The sequence below is a fragment of the Podarcis gaigeae genome (genome assembly GCF_964106915.1).
Source record: "Podarcis gaigeae genome assembly, chromosome: 4".
Classification (NCBI taxonomy): Eukaryota; Metazoa; Chordata; class Lepidosauria; order Squamata; family Lacertidae; genus Podarcis; species Podarcis gaigeae.
The window spans coordinates 9571772-9590769 of record NC_139677.1 but is presented as its reverse complement, the minus strand read 5'-3'; the positions used below and the strand labels follow the sequence as shown (position 1 = coordinate 9590769).

Below are 18998 nucleotides of genomic sequence, written 5' to 3'. Positions count from 1 at the left end.
GGTAAGTTCAGAAAGAATTTTGCTATTTTACCAGTTGCGTCAGAAGTTAACGAACATTGTATGCTAAAAATCTCAAGAGCCAGAGAAATCTGGGAAAGCTAGTGACTTCTCAGATATGTATGTTTTAGTGGATAAGGAATTTAAAAGAAACTATATAAAAACAGCAATATTACATGTGAGGGGAGGGAAACCTCTAGAACATTGAACCAGTTTTGCTAGTTCTTCCCCAGCTCAGAAAACAGAGACTTATCTGTCTAGTCTGCATTTTTGTTTAGTCTGCACACTAATCTGTATTTTGATCTCTGCTTTAATACAACATAAATTGCTCTGAAAAGGGTTAGTGTGCATGCTTTCTTCAGTTGGCTAATCATAACAAATGCAGTAAAAATGTTGCTTAAAAATGCCAATTCAGGATGTATGGAATACACACACACACACACACACACACACACACACACACACACGTATAGATATTGTTGAGAGTTGTGTACCTCTTGTGAAATTTGGGCAACTTGTTCCTTCTGATGCTCCAAATCTTTTACAAGCAACGTGTTTTGCTTTTCTAGCTGCAGCAATCTTCTTGCCAAATGAACACTGCGCCAAAACAGAGGGAAAGGACATTTCAGATCTGTCTTCCAAATATGACAAATGAAGCCACCTACTTTTATCCACACTTTCCGCTAATACTTTAACATGCAAAACAAGACAATAAAATATGAGTTGCAAAGATGTTTTGTTAATTCTGCTATAGAGACGTTTCTGGAACAACATATCAGCTCTCCATTTGTGCCACAACGGAACAACACAACAGTCACTCACCTGATGATAATAATCATGAATTAGATCTCTTACCCATCCTTCACCATGAAGTCCCAGGGCAGGTTACAACAATTTTAACAAACCAGTATTAAAAACAGTAAAAAGAGGTTGCAAATCTTCTGCTTAGAGGCTATTTTTACAATTAAGTGGTACACAATTTTTGTTAAATAAACTATTAGAATAGAATAGGATATCTATCTATCTATCTATCTATCTATCTATCTATCTATCTATCTATCTATCTATCATCTATCTAGGTAAAGGGACCCCTGACAGTTAAGTCCAGTCGTGAATGACTCTGGGGTTGCGGCGCTCATCTCACTTTACAGGCCAAGGGAGCCGGCGTGTGTCCGCTCCGCAGATAGTTTTTTTGGGTCACGTGGCCAGCATGACTAAGCCGCTTCCGGCACAACGGAACAGCGACACCAGAGCAGCGCACGGAAACACTGTTTACCTTCCCACCGAAGCGGTACCTATTAATCTTCTTGCACTTTTTGGCGTGCTTTCGAACTGCTAGGTTTGCAGGAGCTGGGACTGAGCAATGGGAGCTCACCCTGTCGCAGGGATTCGAACCGCCAACCGTTTGATCAGCAAGCCCTAGGCTCAGTGGTTTAGACCACAGCACCACCTGCATCCCTATCTATCTATCTATCTATCTATCTATCTATCTATCTATCTATCTATCCATCCATCCATCCATCCCAGGTATGAAAGGTCAGGGTAATGAGGTACATCTTCAGGATATGGTGTGAACGACATTATGAAGTTGCCTCCTCTGTGGGGAGGGGATTCTGCAGCGGAGGAGCTGCCACAGAGAAGGCCCTCCCCAATTATCAAATTATGAGGATGGTCGTAACACCTGAAAAGTCTGTAGGGAAGGAGGCGGGCTTTCAGATATTTGGGGCCTAAGTCAACCCACCTGTGAAAGGTAAAAAGCCTCCATACAAAAAGGCAAAGAAGGCATAGTCGGCCAATTGGTGTTAAAGAAGGATAGAACTTTCTTTATGTACGCTACAGCAGCAGCAAGAATACTCATCGCAAAGCATTGGAAGACACAAGACCTACCCACTCTGGCAGATGCAAGTAATGGACTACATGGAAATGGCGGAAATGACTGGCAGAATCCGAGACCAGGGAGAAGAGTTGGTGGAAGAAGATTGGAGGAAATTTAAAATTTATCTACAGAAACATTGTAAAAAAATTTGAATGTTAATGACATTGAAATGAACTGAAGGGGTTCTAGCAACAAGGTAAAAAATAAGATTGGATTGATTGATAATAGATAAATTAATTGGATATGAATTTGCTGAACTAATTTTCAAAAGGGATACAAAAAAGGGAGATGTGAGGAAGTCAGGAAAATAAGTGAATCAAAGATGAGAAATTAAAAAGAGGGATTTTTGTGTTTTCTTTAATGTGCTTTTTCTTTTCTTTTTTGTTCTTCTTTTTTCTTTTTTTTTCTAAGTTAAACTTTTGTATTTTTTGTACTTTATAACTTTATATTTTTGTGTATGTGTTTTTTCCTTTTTCCGTTTGTTGTTATTCTTAAAACTTAATAAAATATCATTTGAAAAAAAAGGCACAGAAACTTCTGAAAACGTGCTGCCTCTTCCCTTTGTGGGCTGTATGTGAGAAGCCAGGTTAGTAAAGTATTTTGGTGGGCTTATTTTCTAGACTGCTTTAAAACATATTAGAAATGTTTGGGTGTGGAAGAACCTGCTTTAGTTTGGGGGCTGAACTGGATTCTTTCCCATCTCTACTGTTTGAAGCCCATAGGCCACACATGCAGCTTTAACTGGGTTAGAACAATAATATTCAATATTTCCCCTTCTTTCCCATAGCATAATCATATTACTTTGCTTACAACAGCAACAGCCTTTATCTGTTGCGTTTTAGATAATTATCAGAAAGCATCTATGGACCACAAAATTACCTTTAGGCAGTAATTACAGAAAAACATCTCTCCAGCTTGCACTTATCTAAGTCATAGTAAATTATAAAACCAATGAAGTAAACACATGAAGTAATGTATTTTTTAAAAAAAGTTAAGAAAAACATGAAACAAAATATTGAGCAATGCAAAGTTTGCTTATTTTATGTAGTTGATATGGTGTCCTGTGAGTGAACTATTATCAAATAAATGAAAAAATTGATAGCATTTTCTATATTCAGAAAAAAAGGCAAATAGCTATATTCTTGTTGAAGCACCAGTAGTCTAGACACTTAAGCTGCACAATAAGAAATCTCTACAAATCTCTTTCTTGGGGTGTAACTTTATCCTTTTTAGATTTGGTGTTTTGAAGTGAAACAAAACTACCCTTTGGACAGATATAAAAGGTAAAGGTAAAGGTACCCCTGCCCGTACGGGCCAGTCTTGACAGACTCTGGGGTTGTGCGCCCATCTCACTCAAGAGGCCAGAGCCGCACACGGAAACGCCGTTTACCTTCCCGCTGGTAAGCGGTCCCTATTTATCTACTTGCACCCGGAGGTGCTTTCGAACTGCTAGGTTGGCAGGTGCTGGGACCGAGCAACGGGAGCGCACCCCGCCACAGGGATTCGAACCGCCGACCTTTCGATCGGCAAGTCCTAGGCGCTGAGGCTTTAACCCACAGCGCCACCTGCGTCCCTTGGACAGATATAAAGTCCCATTAAATTTCAATGTAACTTCAAACATGCTTAATTTACTTTGGCAGGAACGCAATGGCTTCAGTACTATTTTATGGGCAGAACTGGGGCTGTGTGGGCATTCCTGTTGTTTGAGATCATGCGCTGAGCACCCATAACCTATTTGGGTGCAGTAGCAGGGCATAATCCAGACCTTCCCCTCCAGCTACCTGCTTAGTGAATGCGCATGTGCAGCAAAATGGAATGATCTGTAGATCCAGGCTTGTTTACAAAATCTCTACATTCCTGAAATGAATTTCAAGATGATTCCACAATTACTCCATGAAAATTTGACAGTTTTAAACTTTTTACTGTACTATGTAAAATGTTGATGTTTGAATACGTTTTCCATACCTAGGGAAGTCTTTACCTCTTCCTCATTGAGTATATATTTAACATAATGATATATTAAACACCACTGTCTCAAATTGAGGATAATCAAAGTGGAATCCTACGTCACTAGGAGGGCATCTCACAGCCTTCAGAATAAGGTGGATCTCCCTCTCAGTTTATGGAAAGGGAGAGCTGTCTATCCAATCCTTTGTGTTACAAGCACTGAAACTTGCCACTATGCTGTTGGCACCTGAAAAAGGGGGTGTTCAATGGGGAGGCTTCAGATCCTCCGGACTTCCTAACATGTCCCCTTAATGAAGAAAAATATTTTGCAACAATAAACTGGCATTGCAGCTGGCACTTTCTACTCAACATATACATTTGTTGCTGCAATAAATGTCTCACTATTAATTTTTGCAAGCTACTGTGGGAAGCTTTTGGCCAAGTGCTTCAAACAAATAATTAAAATTGGGTTCTAAAGGAAACTGAGTATATGCTTGAACGAGGTACTAGATGCTCTTATTCAGTTTCCAAATCCGCCATTTATTCAATCCGTGGTGGTGGCAACTGATAATGGGAAGCAAGCTTTGATGATATATGGTTTAATGTAGACATGGGAACTTTGATAATGCACAGGAGAACATGCATTTCCCGGGCTAAGGATCTGTTGTGTGGTCATGAGGTTGCTCGACTCCTCTGTCTTGTAAGATAATTTTCAATTTATGTGGCCAGATGATATGGACAAGAAACTTGTTGCTATGTGTCTAATACAACCTATGGACCTCTGTCCATCATGGCTGATGAAAGACAGCCAGCAGTGCTGACTGGTTGGGTACGGGGTGTGGTAAATGTGAGATGGGGTAGCATGTGCCAGCTTGAAAGAAGCGGTAGAGTGTAGTGGTAGAGTGTCCACGCCTTTAGTAGCCAGCTTTAAGACCTAGATGTCACAAGAAGCGCTCTGTCTCTCCAGCTGTACCTTAGATCCCAAATGCCTTGAGAGTCAACCATTTTGGTTCCTGAATGCCACAAACCTAGAAGTGAGTGTTCCGGTTTGCGAACGTTCTTTGGAACCCAAACGTCCGATGGGGCTTCCGCGGCTTCTGATTGGCTGCAGGAACTTCCTACAGTCGATTGGAAGCCGTGCCTTGGTTTTTGAATGTTTTGGAAGTCGAACGGACTTCCGGAACAGATTCCATTTGACTTCCAAGGTACCACTGTATAAGATAAATGTGCCTGTTGCGTATAATGTGAATCAGCAATGTGACCAAGAATTATGCAAGCAATATACATACCATGCAGAAAACAATTACGTTTTCAAAACTTCTCTCCTGCTGATTCAGATGTTTAAAGCTAATTTATAATGGATAAAAATAAACATTTTGTGTTTTGCTTTTTCAGCTGGAGTTTATATACGAAACATCAAAAATGCATAGCCAGGAAGTCTTCTCTGCTGTTTTCAAACCAAATTTGACTGAAATGAACACTTTATATGCTCAAGTTCAGTCAAGCATAGGTAAATGGTTTTCTGTTTCAAACAAGCAGGCCTCTTGGAATGTGCACAATACTTCAGTGTGTCCAGGAAGAGAGAGTTTATAACAGTCATTACCTCTTTGGGAAATGTTTACTTGTACTTAGTGCAATAAAGCACAGTGTATGTAAGTAACGTGCATTTATTGCAGCGTGAGCTGAGGTTGAAATGTGCTGTGCGAGACGTTAAGGGGAAAAACAGACAACTAGCCATAGACAGACACGTGGTGAAATTTGCTCTTGGTTTAATTTTCTAAACAAGCAGAGCTTTCAACAGCTTGAGAAATGCTGACTTACTACAGCAGAACAGATATGGTTTTGCTTTTCAGCATTGATTTGTATAGATGAATAATGTGGGAACTCCAGCCAAATCTATCAGCTTACCTTATGTCAGATATGTTTTCCTTCAAGTGGGATTGACTACAATGTCAGACATACGTAGATAGCTGTGTTGGTCTGCCGTAGTTGAAACAAAATTAAAAAATTCCTTCCAGTAGCACCTTAGAGACCAACTAAGTTTGTTACTGGTATGAGCTTTCGTGTGCATGTGTGCATCTGAAGAAGTGTGCATGCACACGAAAGCTCATACCAATAACAAACTTAGTTGGTCTCTAAGGTGCTACTGGAATGTCAGACGTTAGTTTTTCCCACACTGAGCCCAGCTAGGACCTTAAAAACAGTCCCACCACTCCCCTAGCGCTAAGTCATTTCAGCGGAATGATACCGTCATGAAATGTAGAAGAGGAATAGGCTTGCTGCAGCACAGGGGAGGGGGGGAGAGAAGCAATTGCTGTTGGCCACCCTGGCATGGTTTTTGGTTAATGAAACAGAAAAACACTGCAATGCAAGGAAGACTTTAAACTTGCAGTGCAAAGAGAGATACAGCCCCGGTGACACACTTGGTTTTGTTTTACATGGGGCTGGGGTGGGTGGGGGTGGGGTGGGGTTCGGGAAGTGCAAAAGTTGATCAGGAATGCCCCGTGGACTTGGGACGCTTTTTCTCTCCTTCTTTCCACCTGCTGTGTGCAAATTCCCTATTTCTTTTGCACTGTAATCACACGCCTATATTCTGTTTGTTTGTTGATTTATTTGCTAAGAGCACTGGGCACGCTGCTAAGCACGCAGGTGTAAAATACAGTGATTACCATAACCATGGTTCAAACTCTGGTTTGCAGGTTATCACGGTTAGCATTTGGACTGGTAAAGGTGCATATATATTGCCAACCATGCAGAAAAACTCACCAGAAAAAGGGGATAATTCACATGCGAGGGGGAGGACTGTGCAAGCCCAGCGGAAACTCACGATCTCTTAATGATGATTATTTAATCTATTTATTTATTTCATAAAATTCATACACCACCTTAGGTGGTCAGGGAACGTTACTTATATCTGTACTGGGTCTATGTGCTCTGCAGTTTAGTTAGATCCTTAAAATGTTTAGCATCCCCACATAGGATAGGAGAACCCATTATTGTGTTACTAATACAGGTTGCGATTTTCTCCTACACTGAAATAGGATTAAAGCCAGAATGGATAACAAACAAACCCTCTTTACTCCTAGAATTTGTTCCTCGGTGCTCTGGCTCCATTAAGGGGGGGGGAGTACATGTGATGCATGGCACTCAAGCCAAATTTTATTTTCTGACTCATGCAGGAATTCTTGATTTTATGTGAACTGTGTAACAGTAATGAGTTATGTCTGGATTATTTTCGTTCACTGGGATTCACATTATAACCTGACATACAGCATTATATTTTCAATTTTTTAATGGTTGCTAAAACTACCATATTTCCCCCCCTATAGGACACACTTTTTCCCCTCCAAAAATGAAGGGGAAATGTGTGTGTGTCCTATGGGGCGAATGCAGGCTTCAGGAAGCTATCCGCAAGCCTTGGGAGCCCGCGGGAGTTCCCGTCGGGCTCCCTAGGCTTGCAGATAGCAGCCTGCATCTCGAAGCCTGGGGCGCGCTGCACAGCGCACCCTGGGCTTTGGTTCCCCGACCTGGTTTGGAGGCTTGCAGCGGGGAGAAGCGCGCTTCTCCCTTGCGCCAGCCCCACAAGCTCAGGGGACAGCAGGGAGGCGGAGCGCCGCCATCCCGCTGTTCTCCGACCTGGTTTGGGCTTCAGGCAGATAACCGCAAGCCGTGGGAGCCCGGCGGGAAGTCGCGCCGGTCTCCCAAGGCTTGCGGACAGCTGCCTGTTCTGGGGGCTGGGGTCGGGGGAAGCTCGGGCTTCCCCCGCCCCAGCCCTGCGCCTGGGGGAAAAATATTTTCCCCCCTTTATTTCCCCCCCAAAAAACTAGGTGCGTCCTATGGGCCAGTGTGCTCTATGGGGTGAAAAATACGGTAATTTTATTTTTGTATGTTGCAATGCAAAACTATAACATATAACATTAGGCAGTATGCATCAACTATGAAGTAATAGGTTATATATAAGAAATATAAGAATTTATATATAAGAAATAAAAATTGAATCTCTCTCTCTCTCTCTCTCTCTCTCACACACACACACACACACAGTGCCAATTACCATTGAGTTTTAGCTTTAGTAAGAATGAATGCACTAACAAAATATATTTTAAATACTTTAATGTTTTTAAAGGCAGGAAGCATGCTAGAAGGGCAGCATGATGATTATGACGATTATGAAAGGGCCATTTACAACTGCTTAGCTGCACAAAATTATGAGCTTGGGAAAGGTGACAAGCTTATCAAGTCACATTTATCTCTCCATGACAACACCCTTCTCTACACATCAACACCCCCCTTCCACATGTCCTGTATCACAGAGTGCAACGAGCAATGCAGATGGTTAGTCGGTAATGCCATCCACTCACCAGAGGAAAAGACACAATTAGCAATTGTCTGCAGAATGGAGGCACTTTCCCTTTCCTAAGAGGAAAAGAGAAAGTAAGTGGAGGGAATACATCTGCAAGTTAGTATTGTCCTTACCTCTGCTTCAACCGCCTTTTGGCTGTTGTGGGAACATTCGCACCATATCCATAGGAGAACAGAACTCTTTCTGCCTCTTCTTCACTTTCAACTATAAAAATACAAAATAGTCTTCAGTAGAACATCTAGGAAAAAGAGAACAAGTCACACCTTTGAACAACCCTATAAATTATATGTACACATACAGTGTAAGAAAGATCAGGGGGCTTCAGGTTATGCTAATGGAATTGTTCATTTTAATTACTCCATCAGAATATTTCTTTTTTTCAAATATTTTAAAATAAACAGTACACAGAAATGAAGGTTGAAGATACACAAGGGGCCCAGCTAGCTGATTTTTAACTAACAAGGATTAGGGTAAATAACAAATGGAAATAAATAAGGTGATGAATCCAGGACTCAGTATATATTCGGTCAATTTACTTAAATAGTACGTAGGAAGCTATTGTACAGCTGTCAGAAATGAGAGATTTGTTGCCCAGTGTACTTCATGGCTTCATAGGATTTGAACTTTGGCCTTGCTGGTTTTATTGTGCCCCAACAATCTCTATTCCAATATGCTAATACTAATTATACAGTAATACTGTACTATATAATTATTATTTTACAAATATAGTAATATATGGTAACTTATTTTTCTTTATGATTATTTATGGTCTTGGCCTCTCCTTCAACTGTCACCTGATGGCAGCCGTTCAAAATGTCTTCCTGAACTTTCTCCGTTCCAGTTGGTTGGTTAACTTTAAAGTCCGGTGCCTGAGCTTGCTTTTTGCCTTTCCCCCATCCCTTTCCCCTTGTGTTATATTTTTTAAAAATAGGAAGCAGGGATCGTCTTACCTTGCATTTTCATAAGCCACTCTAAGAGCCCTTTTTGCTAAGGAGTGGATTCAAAATGCTTTAAATTAAACAAAAAGCCAATTATCCAATTGGTAAAGGTAAAGGTAAAGGTACTGGACCATTAGGTCCAGTCATGGACGACTCTGGGGTTGCGTGCTCATCTCGCTTTACTGGCCGAGGGAGACGGCGTTTGTCCACAGACAGCTTCCGGGTCATGTGGCCAGCATGACTAAGCCACTTCTGGCGAACCAGAGCAGTGCACGGAAATGCCGTTTACCTTCCCGCTGGAGTGGTACCTATTTATCTACTTGCACTTTGACGTGCTTTAGAACTGCTAGGTGGGCAGGAGCAGGGACCGAGCAACGGGAGCTCACCCCGTCGCGGGGATTCGAACCGCTGACCTTCTGATCGGCAAGCCCTAGGCTCTGTGGCTTATACCACAGCGCCACCTGCGTCCCTTATCCAATTGGTACTGTTTGGTAAATATTGAAATTTCACAGATGTGATGAATCAAAAGAACTTTAAGAATTATACCAAAAACATGGAGGACTGAGTGGGATAGACGAGCCATGCTTGCAGCAATATACCAGGCTTTGGGTACGAAAGGAAGTTGGGAAATAATAATAATAATTTTTTATTTATACCCCGCCCTCCCTGGCCAGAGCCGTGCTCAGGGCGGCTAACACCAGTAAAATTACAATAAAAACTTAATGGGGGGCGGGGACCAATTTAAAATACAGGTTAAAATACAATTTAAAATGCAGCCGCATTTTAAAAGTAGCCCATAGATCAAAACCATAAGGGGAGGGAAACATAAGGGTCAGACTGAGTCCAAACCAAAGGCCAGGCAGAACAGCTCTGTCTTGCAGGCCCTGCGGAAAGATGTCCAGTCCTGCAGGGCCCTAGTCTCTTGTGACAGAGTGTTCCACCAAGTCAGGGCCAGTACTGAAAAGGCCCTGGCCCTAGCTGAGACCAATCTAACCTCCTTGCGACTTCCAAAATGTTGTCATTTGTAGACCTTAAGGTCCTCCGTGTGGCATACCAGGAGAGGTGGTCCCGTAGGTACGTGGGTTCTAGACTGCATAGGGCTTTAAAGGTCAAAACCAGCACCTTAAACCTGACCCTGTACTCCACCGGGAGCCAGTGCAGTTGGTAAAACACTGGATGAATGTGGGGAGGTTGTTTGGCACATGTACTGAAAAAGATGTGTGCATTGTCCTCAAAGCCAAGCTCAGTTGGTAAGGGAGACATGGAATAGGCAAGGCTAGCTTTATTTCACAGGAACAACTTCTACACCCTGGCCTCCCAAAAGAGGTGAGCAGTATCATGCCCTTTGCAATAGTGGGCAAATGATAAAGACAGCAGGCTGAATGTTTACGTCTCACAGCAATATCAATGTGTCATTTCTGAAGACTGTTAGTGTTGGTTCCCTTTAAAGAGCCATTCATTCGTGAAATACATTAATAATATCTCCCGCCCTGTTCTAAGATATAAAGGAGAAAACAAGCACTCTTCAGCTCTGGGAGTGAGTGTTCTTTTTCCTGGCAGCATATGCAACAGCATAATTATACATGGTAAGGGGAATAATTACGAGCACAAAATGTACAGGACAAAATATTTTTGGCAACAGTCTCTCAAATCTGAATGCATATATATATATATATATATATATATATATATTCTCTGCAAGCTCTAGCGAACACTATAAAAACATACATGCAGTTTCTATCAATAGGCCTTTTGACAACAGAAAATATAGCAACGTGGATCTTAAACATACCAAAGTGATATTTCTGAGTATTTTCAATCAAAATAGTACATATACATTAGCATTATAGTAAGACTTGTTCGCACACATACTACTGAAATGTGAGCTATTATATTATCAAAACAAATGCCAAGCTTGCTTGGCAGAGTCTGATCTTGCCAAGTATAGACAACAAATAGAAGATTGTAAGGAGAGAGAAAAATTAGGTTGCACACATTGCTGCTGCTGCATATTTCTCTGGATTAAATTGGTATGTTTTAAAACCACTAGACAACTATTGTACAGTCATCATGCAAAGTGTATGTTTTAGTGTTATTAATAATGATGATAAGAAAGAGTAGATAGTCCACATTGCAAAAACTTCAACTTGTGATATATGCTGCTTATTCTATTTTTTTCTCTTGTCAAAAGGCCACTGAATGGGCCATATGATGTTATATATTCCCTCAGTAAATTTTCTTCTTAAAGTGTTTTCTTACACAAAAAAATTAGCCTCTCACACCTGAAGTTTTTCTTATAATATTTCAAATTGTAACTTGAAATAGCTCTGGACAAGAATGAAAGATGGGTATACGCTAGTATGAATATCAGAGAATGGAAACTGGAAAGAGATTCCAGAAAGTCTAAGCGTTTTGTTACTAACTGGATGATCTCTGTGTTCAATGTCTGATTGATTTATTGTTATGACTGTTAAAAAATAAATGAATTATCTTTGCATTCTAAACTTATTAACACGAAAGTGGATAATTCACATTTACATTATGTTAAAGAGTTCTATCTAAAGTTCTCTACTTGATAATGCAAAGTCAAAATCATCTTTGGACCAGAGCTGCTACAATAAAATACAATACAATACATAACTAATAAACCATTTATTTCCTTGGTCTGGATCCTAGGCCACCTTTAAAAGTAAACAGTCTCTCAGAACAGCTTACACAGGAAATGTAACGAAGTATAACTACGGCGATAAAATCATTAATAAAAACAACAAACATCCAGCACAACAAATAAATACTAAAACACTTTCCAAAACAGTCACTTTAGCAGAAGAATAAACAGCAGCTAAAGAAAAACTGGGATGCGGATGGCGCTGTGATCTAAAACACTGAGCCACTTGGGCTTGCTGATCAGAAGGTCGGCAGTTCGAATCCCCGCGATGGGGTGAGCTCCGGTTGCTTGGTCCCTGCTCCTGCCAACCTAGCAGTTTGAAAGCATGTCAAAGTGCAAGTACATAAATAGGTACCGCTCCGGCGGGAAGGTAGATAGCGTTTCCGTGTGCTGCTCTGGTTTGCCAGAAGCGGCTTAGTCATGCTGGCCACATGACCCAGAAGCTCCCTTGGCCAATAAAGCGAGATGAGCACCGCAACCCCAGAGTCGTCCGCAACTGGACCTAACAGTCTTTACCTTTTTTTAAAGAAAAACCGGACAAAAATAACTGGGGCTTTTCTGAAATGATGGGGTATGTTGGTGTGCAGCCCTGGTGTACAGAGAAGGCTCTCTCCCTGGTAAAAGAGGGAATACAGTGAGCAGTCTAAACATACTTTGATTTGGGGCAATATATGCTCACTGGAAGGACAGATCCTGAAGCTGAGGCTCCAATACTTTGGCCACCTCATGAGAAGAGAAGACTCCCTGGAAAAGACCCTGAGGTTGGGAAAGATGGAGGGCACAAGGAGAAGGGGACGACAGAGGACGAGATGGTTGGACACTGATCTTGAAGCTTCTAAAATGAATATATAATGAACTAAAGAAATGTTCAAAAATATATTTGTTAAAAAACCAGAAGTCGCTTTACTTGGTACAATAGGCGAAGAGTTACCAAGAGAAGATAAAAGATTTTTAATGTATGCAACAACGGCAGCGAGATTGCTACCAGCCCGTGCTCACTTTGGCAGCACATACACTAAAATTGAGAATGATACTAGCCCAGAGATGGAAGGAAGGAGAAATACCATAAAAGAAAAATGACAGATGAAACTGATAGAGTATGAGGAGGTGGCAAAGCTGATGGGGAAGATCCGAAACCAAGAAGATCAAGTATTTTCTAAAGACTGGAGTAAATTTGTAATTTATTTAAAAGACCACTGTAAGGTTAAAATCTTTGGCAGGGATGTAATGACACTTGTAATGTGGAATTATTTATGGTAATCATGGTTATATAATAGATGGATAATGGTAAAAGATGCAGCAAATTTAAACTTAAACATGGTACCCATGGAGGGAAAGGGGGTCCGAAGGTTCAAAAGAACCTTGTATTTTAATGTTTGAAATGGTTATGTTTTATATGTATATCAAAAGTCCAATAAAAAATCATGTATAAAAAAGAAATTCTGCTCGCCCCCCATCATCACCTTTGATAGATCATGGCGAATTGTTGTGACATAACAGAACTAAAGAGATGTGCAATGGGGTGCTTCTCCCTGTTTTTCTCTTCAACAGCCTTTGTGCAAAATCTGCCAAGCAAATATGACAGGAAAGAAAACCAAAAACATCTGCACATAGATCTGACATGCATGTCCCCGGGGGAATCTGAGCCAGTAAAAAGTATTTACTATAAAGTAATTTAAGGAGATAATCAAAATGAAATAAATATTCTCACTGCTAATTAAAGCACAATAAAATATGTACTTGATGTTAAATATTACACTTCTGCATGTTCAATATCTACTAAAAATTCCTGGGATTTAAAATTTTCCAGATCTCATTAACAGCGATCAGATTATTAAAATATTCCAACACAGTGCACTACAGGAAGAACAGGGTAAATTAAAAGAACTTACGTTCTGCACTTTGCATGATTATCTCATCAAGTTCTTTTTCCAGCTTTTCGTACGTGTCAAGCCTTGCCTGGTACTCCGAGTTTTGTGCCTGAAGTTCTGAAATCCGTTTCTCGCTCAGTGCTTGAAGATTATAAAATTCTTTGGTTAAAACCTATATGAAAATTAAAATGAAAGTTAATTAACAGAAGGCTATAAATTATTTGTGGTGGAGACAAAAGCCCAAACAGTTAAAATAATGAGTTGCACACAGTTCAATTGCTATTTAACTTATAATTAAGATAAGAATCCAATATGCTCTATTAAAAGCAGTACTACATACAGATTTGTATTGCGATTCTCAAATCCCAAATCGTTAAACATGTTTCAGTTACAAAATGAATCCAACCTTAGTCCATGGTTTGGTAGTCTTTGCTGAATCCCTAAATTAACATCTATTGTTGTTGGTACTCTAGTGTGTCAGAAATAAATAGCTGGCTATCTTTGCTTTGGGGTACAAACTTCAGATTCTATGCCACATGGAAACTGGTATATAGAAAGACATGCCAAAAAGCAAGGCTCCCATCTGTACAAATTTAAAGTAGTATTGTATCACTTTAAACAGTCAGGGATTCCCCCCCAAAACCCCCGGGAGCTGTAGTTTGTTAAGAGTGCTGAGAAATGTTAGAGAAGCCCTTTGCCCACCCCTATGGTTTAAAAATCAACTCTTCTTAAAGAATTCTGGGAATTGCGGGGGTTTCCTAACAACCTCCCTTTTCAGGTGACCATCTCCTGCTTCCTACTGCAGTCCTCCAAGAAGCTGCTACTGAAAGTCAGAGAAAGGTAGCTTGAGGTACCAGGTGGGTGGAAATAATAGAATTATTTTTTTGGGGGGGGAGAGGGAACCTCGTTTGAATTTTGTCTCCTGTTTGTGCAAAAATCTGATTACACTGGATTACACTGAAAGAAACAAGTGCCGTAGACTGGATTACACTGAATTACACTGAAAGAAACAAGTGTCATAGAAGAAAAGATATAGTTTTATTTGGAGAGAAAAACTTATTTTAAAATTGGGGGGGGGGGAGGACATAACCCAGCCCTAACAACTTAAAACGCAGCTGTGCTGGAAGCAAATGCATGCAAGTGTGAAAACAGCATACATTATTTAAAAAAAAATTTTATTGCCATGTCTATGACAGCTCTTTAAAGGTCCTGTGTGATTAACCATTTAACAAATTAGTAATACCAAAAGGTAAAACCCAATTAAATGTACGTAAATAAAAAACATAAAAATAAAAAATTATCCATACATGCTTAACCTTAGGTCCTAAACAAGAAAGTTCAGTCCAAACAAGAAAGCCTTACAGTGGTACCTCGAGTTACATATGCTTCAGGTTACAGACTCCGCTAACCCAGAAATAGTGCTTCAGGTTAAGAACTTTGCTTCAGGATGAGAACAGAAATTGTGCTCTGCCGATGCAGCGGCAGCAGGAGGCCCCATTAGCTAAAGTGGTGCTTCAGGTTAAGAACAGTTTCAGGTTAAGTACGGACCTCCAGAATGAATTAAGTACTTAACCCGAGGTACCACTGTACAATGCTTCCAGAAGACATATATCAGGGGTAACCAACTATGAACTTCCTTGGGTGCCCACAACAGGTCTCAGTAAATATCCATTTTGTGTTTTTACCATTTCAAGTTATGCTGTGTCCCCACACTTCCAATTTGTGATATAACATGCCACCATAACAGCTATTCTGTGATTGGCACCAAAGGCCCTTCCTTAAAATTCTAAATGTGCCCACTGGCCCAGAAATGTTAGTGACCCCTAGCATATAGGCTTAGATATGCAAATGAAGGCAAAAATATTAAAATTATTAACCATCTAAAATGTACTATTAGACATTAGAAATGTTGTTGTTGTTTAGTCGTTTAGGACTCTTCGTGACCCCATGGACTAGAGAATGCCAGGCAGTCCTGTCTTCCACTGCCTCACGTAGTTTGGTCAAACTCCTGCTGGTAGCTTTGAGAACACTGTCCAACCATCTCATCCTCTGTCGTCCCCTTCTCCTTGTGCCCTCCATCTTTCCCAACATCAGGGTCTTTTCCAGGGAGTCTTCTCTTCTCATGAGGTGGCCAAAGTACTGGAGCCTCAGCTTCACGATCTGTCCTTCCAGTGAGCACTCAGGGCTGATTTCCTTAAGAATGGAGAGGTTTGATCCTCTTGCAGTCCATGGGACTCTCAATGGGACATTAGAAATATGTGATAATAATTTATTTTTATAACTGTTAGGAGAATGATGGCTAATTGGCTAGAACACTGAACGGGAAAATTTTGTTTGCAGGTCCTACTAGTCTCCTTTCTGCCAATATACTATATGCTGGGGAAAACAGATGTTCTAAGTATTGCCACCTGTAAAGTCAAAAGAACACAGCTGCCCTCTTCTCCAAAATGACCTTTTAATGTCTACTGACAAAATAAATAGTCTTCATTTGCTTAGAATGGTTTCAACAACAGTGAGGCACGATTAGGATCAATACTTGCCTTAAGCAAATGCAGTCCTATTGTTCCTCTTTCAATTGTTTCATGTGCAGTTGCTCTTTAGCCCCAAATTGCAATGAAATGATGCAGTTCCTTACCAGCCAATCACCACTCTGATGGAAGGAGGGCAACGGCGATGAGGAGCCACACCATGGGACCTGCCCACAATGAAACAGCTTACGGAAGGTTTTCTTTCTTCTTCTTCTTTTTAAATAATTTTTATTCAATTTTTCGTTATACAAATTTACCATAACAAATCATTTTCACAGATTTCAACTTTTTGACTTCCATCAGCTTCTCTGTCAATCATCCATATTCTAATTTTTGTTACCCAATCCCTAAATTTAATATTGCCTTTTAATATACCCTTCCTATCCTGTTTTCCTTTTTTACAATACTCCTCTAACTTTCACAAAGCTTCTTTAAATCCCACTAGCATTGTTTGTTCATCACATATACTTTCCAGATATTCTATAAATTTCCCCCAGTCCTCAGTGAACTTGTGATCTCGTTGATATCTGATCTTCCCAGTTAATTTGTCCAGTTCTGCATAGTCCATAAATTTCATTCTCCATTCTTCCAGAGTTGGTAGATCCTCCTGCTTTAATATTCTTGCCGCTGTTACAGCATATTGGAAAAGTTTACAGTCTCTTCTATTTATCTCAGTTCCTGTTATTCCTAAAAGAAAGGCTTCTGGTTTCTTTACAAATGTATATTTCAACATCTTCTTCAGCTCATTATATATCATTTCCCAGAAACTCTTCACTTTCTTACATTCCCACCACATATGGTAAAATGTCCCTTTCTTTTTCTTTACATTTCCAACACTTATTACATGTTTTATACATTTTCGCTAGTTTGACCGGTGTAATATACCATCTATATATCATTTTCATAACATTTTCTTTTAACGCAGTACATGCTGTAAATTTTATATTTTCCTTCCATATCTTTTCCCAATCCTCCAATTGTATATTATATCCAAAATCCCTGGCCCAGTGTATCATCACTGACTTAACTTCCGCATCAATCGTACGCCATTCCAACAACATTTTATACATTTTGACAATATCTTATAATCATTGTTTATTATTTCTGTTTGAAATTTCGATTCTTTTTCTGCATACCCACTATCTTTAAAATCCTTTTTAAACATTTCATTCACTTGAAAGTAATGCAACCAATCAAACACATATTCTTTTACTTGTTCATACGGCTTCATTTTCCATTTTCCTCCTTCTTTAATTATCAGTTCTCCATATGTAATCCAACTCCCTCTCATATTGATTTTCTTTACACTCATAACCTCTAATGGGGACAACCAGTGTGGGACTCTTGGTTCTAATAGGTTTTTATACCTATCCCAGGGCAACGGCGATGAGGAGTCACACCATGGGACCTGCCCACACTGAAACAGCTTACGGAAGGTTTTCTTACGTACCTCTAGTTTTCGCTGATATTTTTCACATTCCAGCTGACACTGCGAAAGGTTCTTGGAGGTTTCTTCTTGCATCAGCTGTAGACGTTCGCTTTCAAACAACTTCAGTTTATTCTGATGCAAAAGTTCAGCTACTTTGCTTTCTGTGCTGATCTGCAGTTGTCTGTACCTGAAAACACCCAAGGGAATAAAATGCAAAATAGTCAAGAAGCCCAGCAAAGTCAATTAGACAGGAAACAATTTATATCCTTAGTATTAGGATGATATGGTTTTGCTGCAAAGAGACAATGGAAAAGTGCACTGCCGGGGATAAAGTCAAACTGTTGGAGAGTCACAGCACCTGCTGTGGCTGCAGAGAACAAAATGGGAGAGACATGTTTTACTGCAGCTGGGGCAGATGATGGCATTCAGTTTCACTGGTGCAGATGCGCCAGTTTCTTCTCTCTGCGCTCCTCCCAGTGGTCATTCCTCCTCTGGCCATTGCTATGTATACATGGCTTGACTGTCTTGTTTCCAGGCACAGGATAGTGACCTCTACCCTTCCCTATAAAAAAGCATTATTCAGAATAGCAGTTTGCATGAACCACTAAAGACAGTATTAACACAATTAATTTCACATTAATTCAAAATCCAATTAAAACCATTTAGTTTAATTAATTCAACAAAATGGATTAACATGATCCAGTGATACCAGCTTCTCAAAGTCTGATAGTCATTTGGCAAGCATCTTAGATACGGCATTTAGTAACTACTTCACTTTTCAGTAACTTCTGAAAGCGATGGATGGGCTTGATGAAATGATACGAGTTTCCCAATGTCTGGTTTAAAGTCACTTAAGCAGGAGTTTTAAATCACAATGTTTAGCCACCTTGTGGTCAATTTCTTTGCTTGGAGAAAAGTTGGATGACCACACTAAAAGCACATTCCACCAAATACGATATTGGGAATGCAATAAGGAGCTTCTTAATCACTTTCCATAGTGCAGGATAGAGAGAAGAAATCCCTCCTGTAACCAAAACTCCTGGTACGATTTCATAAACTTTGACTTCAAATCATTGTCTTTTTGTAGCTCAGTTAGTTCTTCCTCCCCTACCTCAATTTCCTCAGCATCTGAAAAGAGATTTGTCACCCAATCTGGAATTACCATAAAAAACCCTCTAATTGCTCAGCCATATCTTTATGTAGCATATCCAAACTGTCACAAAAATCTTACAGATCGTCATACTGTATCCCATCTTTCTCTTCTGGCTCAGACAGACTCTAGCCTGGTCGATTGTAAATAAGCAAGAACATGCTCAGAGGGGCCCACCTTCAGAGACCCCTGCTACTCCCTTGCCCAGGGGTAGGCAACCTAAGGCCGGAT

At 40.3% G+C, this 18998-nt stretch overlaps 1 protein-coding gene across 1 annotated transcript in view; it reads right to left on the bottom strand.

Moving 5' to 3' along the window:
* The window catches only part of PIBF1 (progesterone immunomodulatory binding factor 1), an 85168-nt gene that overhangs the window by 24942 nt on the left and 41228 nt on the right, over positions 1-18998 (bottom strand). The window contains exons 11-14 of the mRNA XM_083737804.1: positions 17639-17804; positions 13682-13832; positions 8297-8387; positions 492-594 (exon numbers count right to left, since the gene is read on the bottom strand). Of these exons, the coding sequence (XP_083593930.1) occupies positions 492-594; positions 8297-8387; positions 13682-13832; positions 17639-17804 (511 nt within the window). The remainder of the gene's footprint in view (positions 1-491; positions 595-8296; positions 8388-13681; positions 13833-17638; positions 17805-18998) is intronic.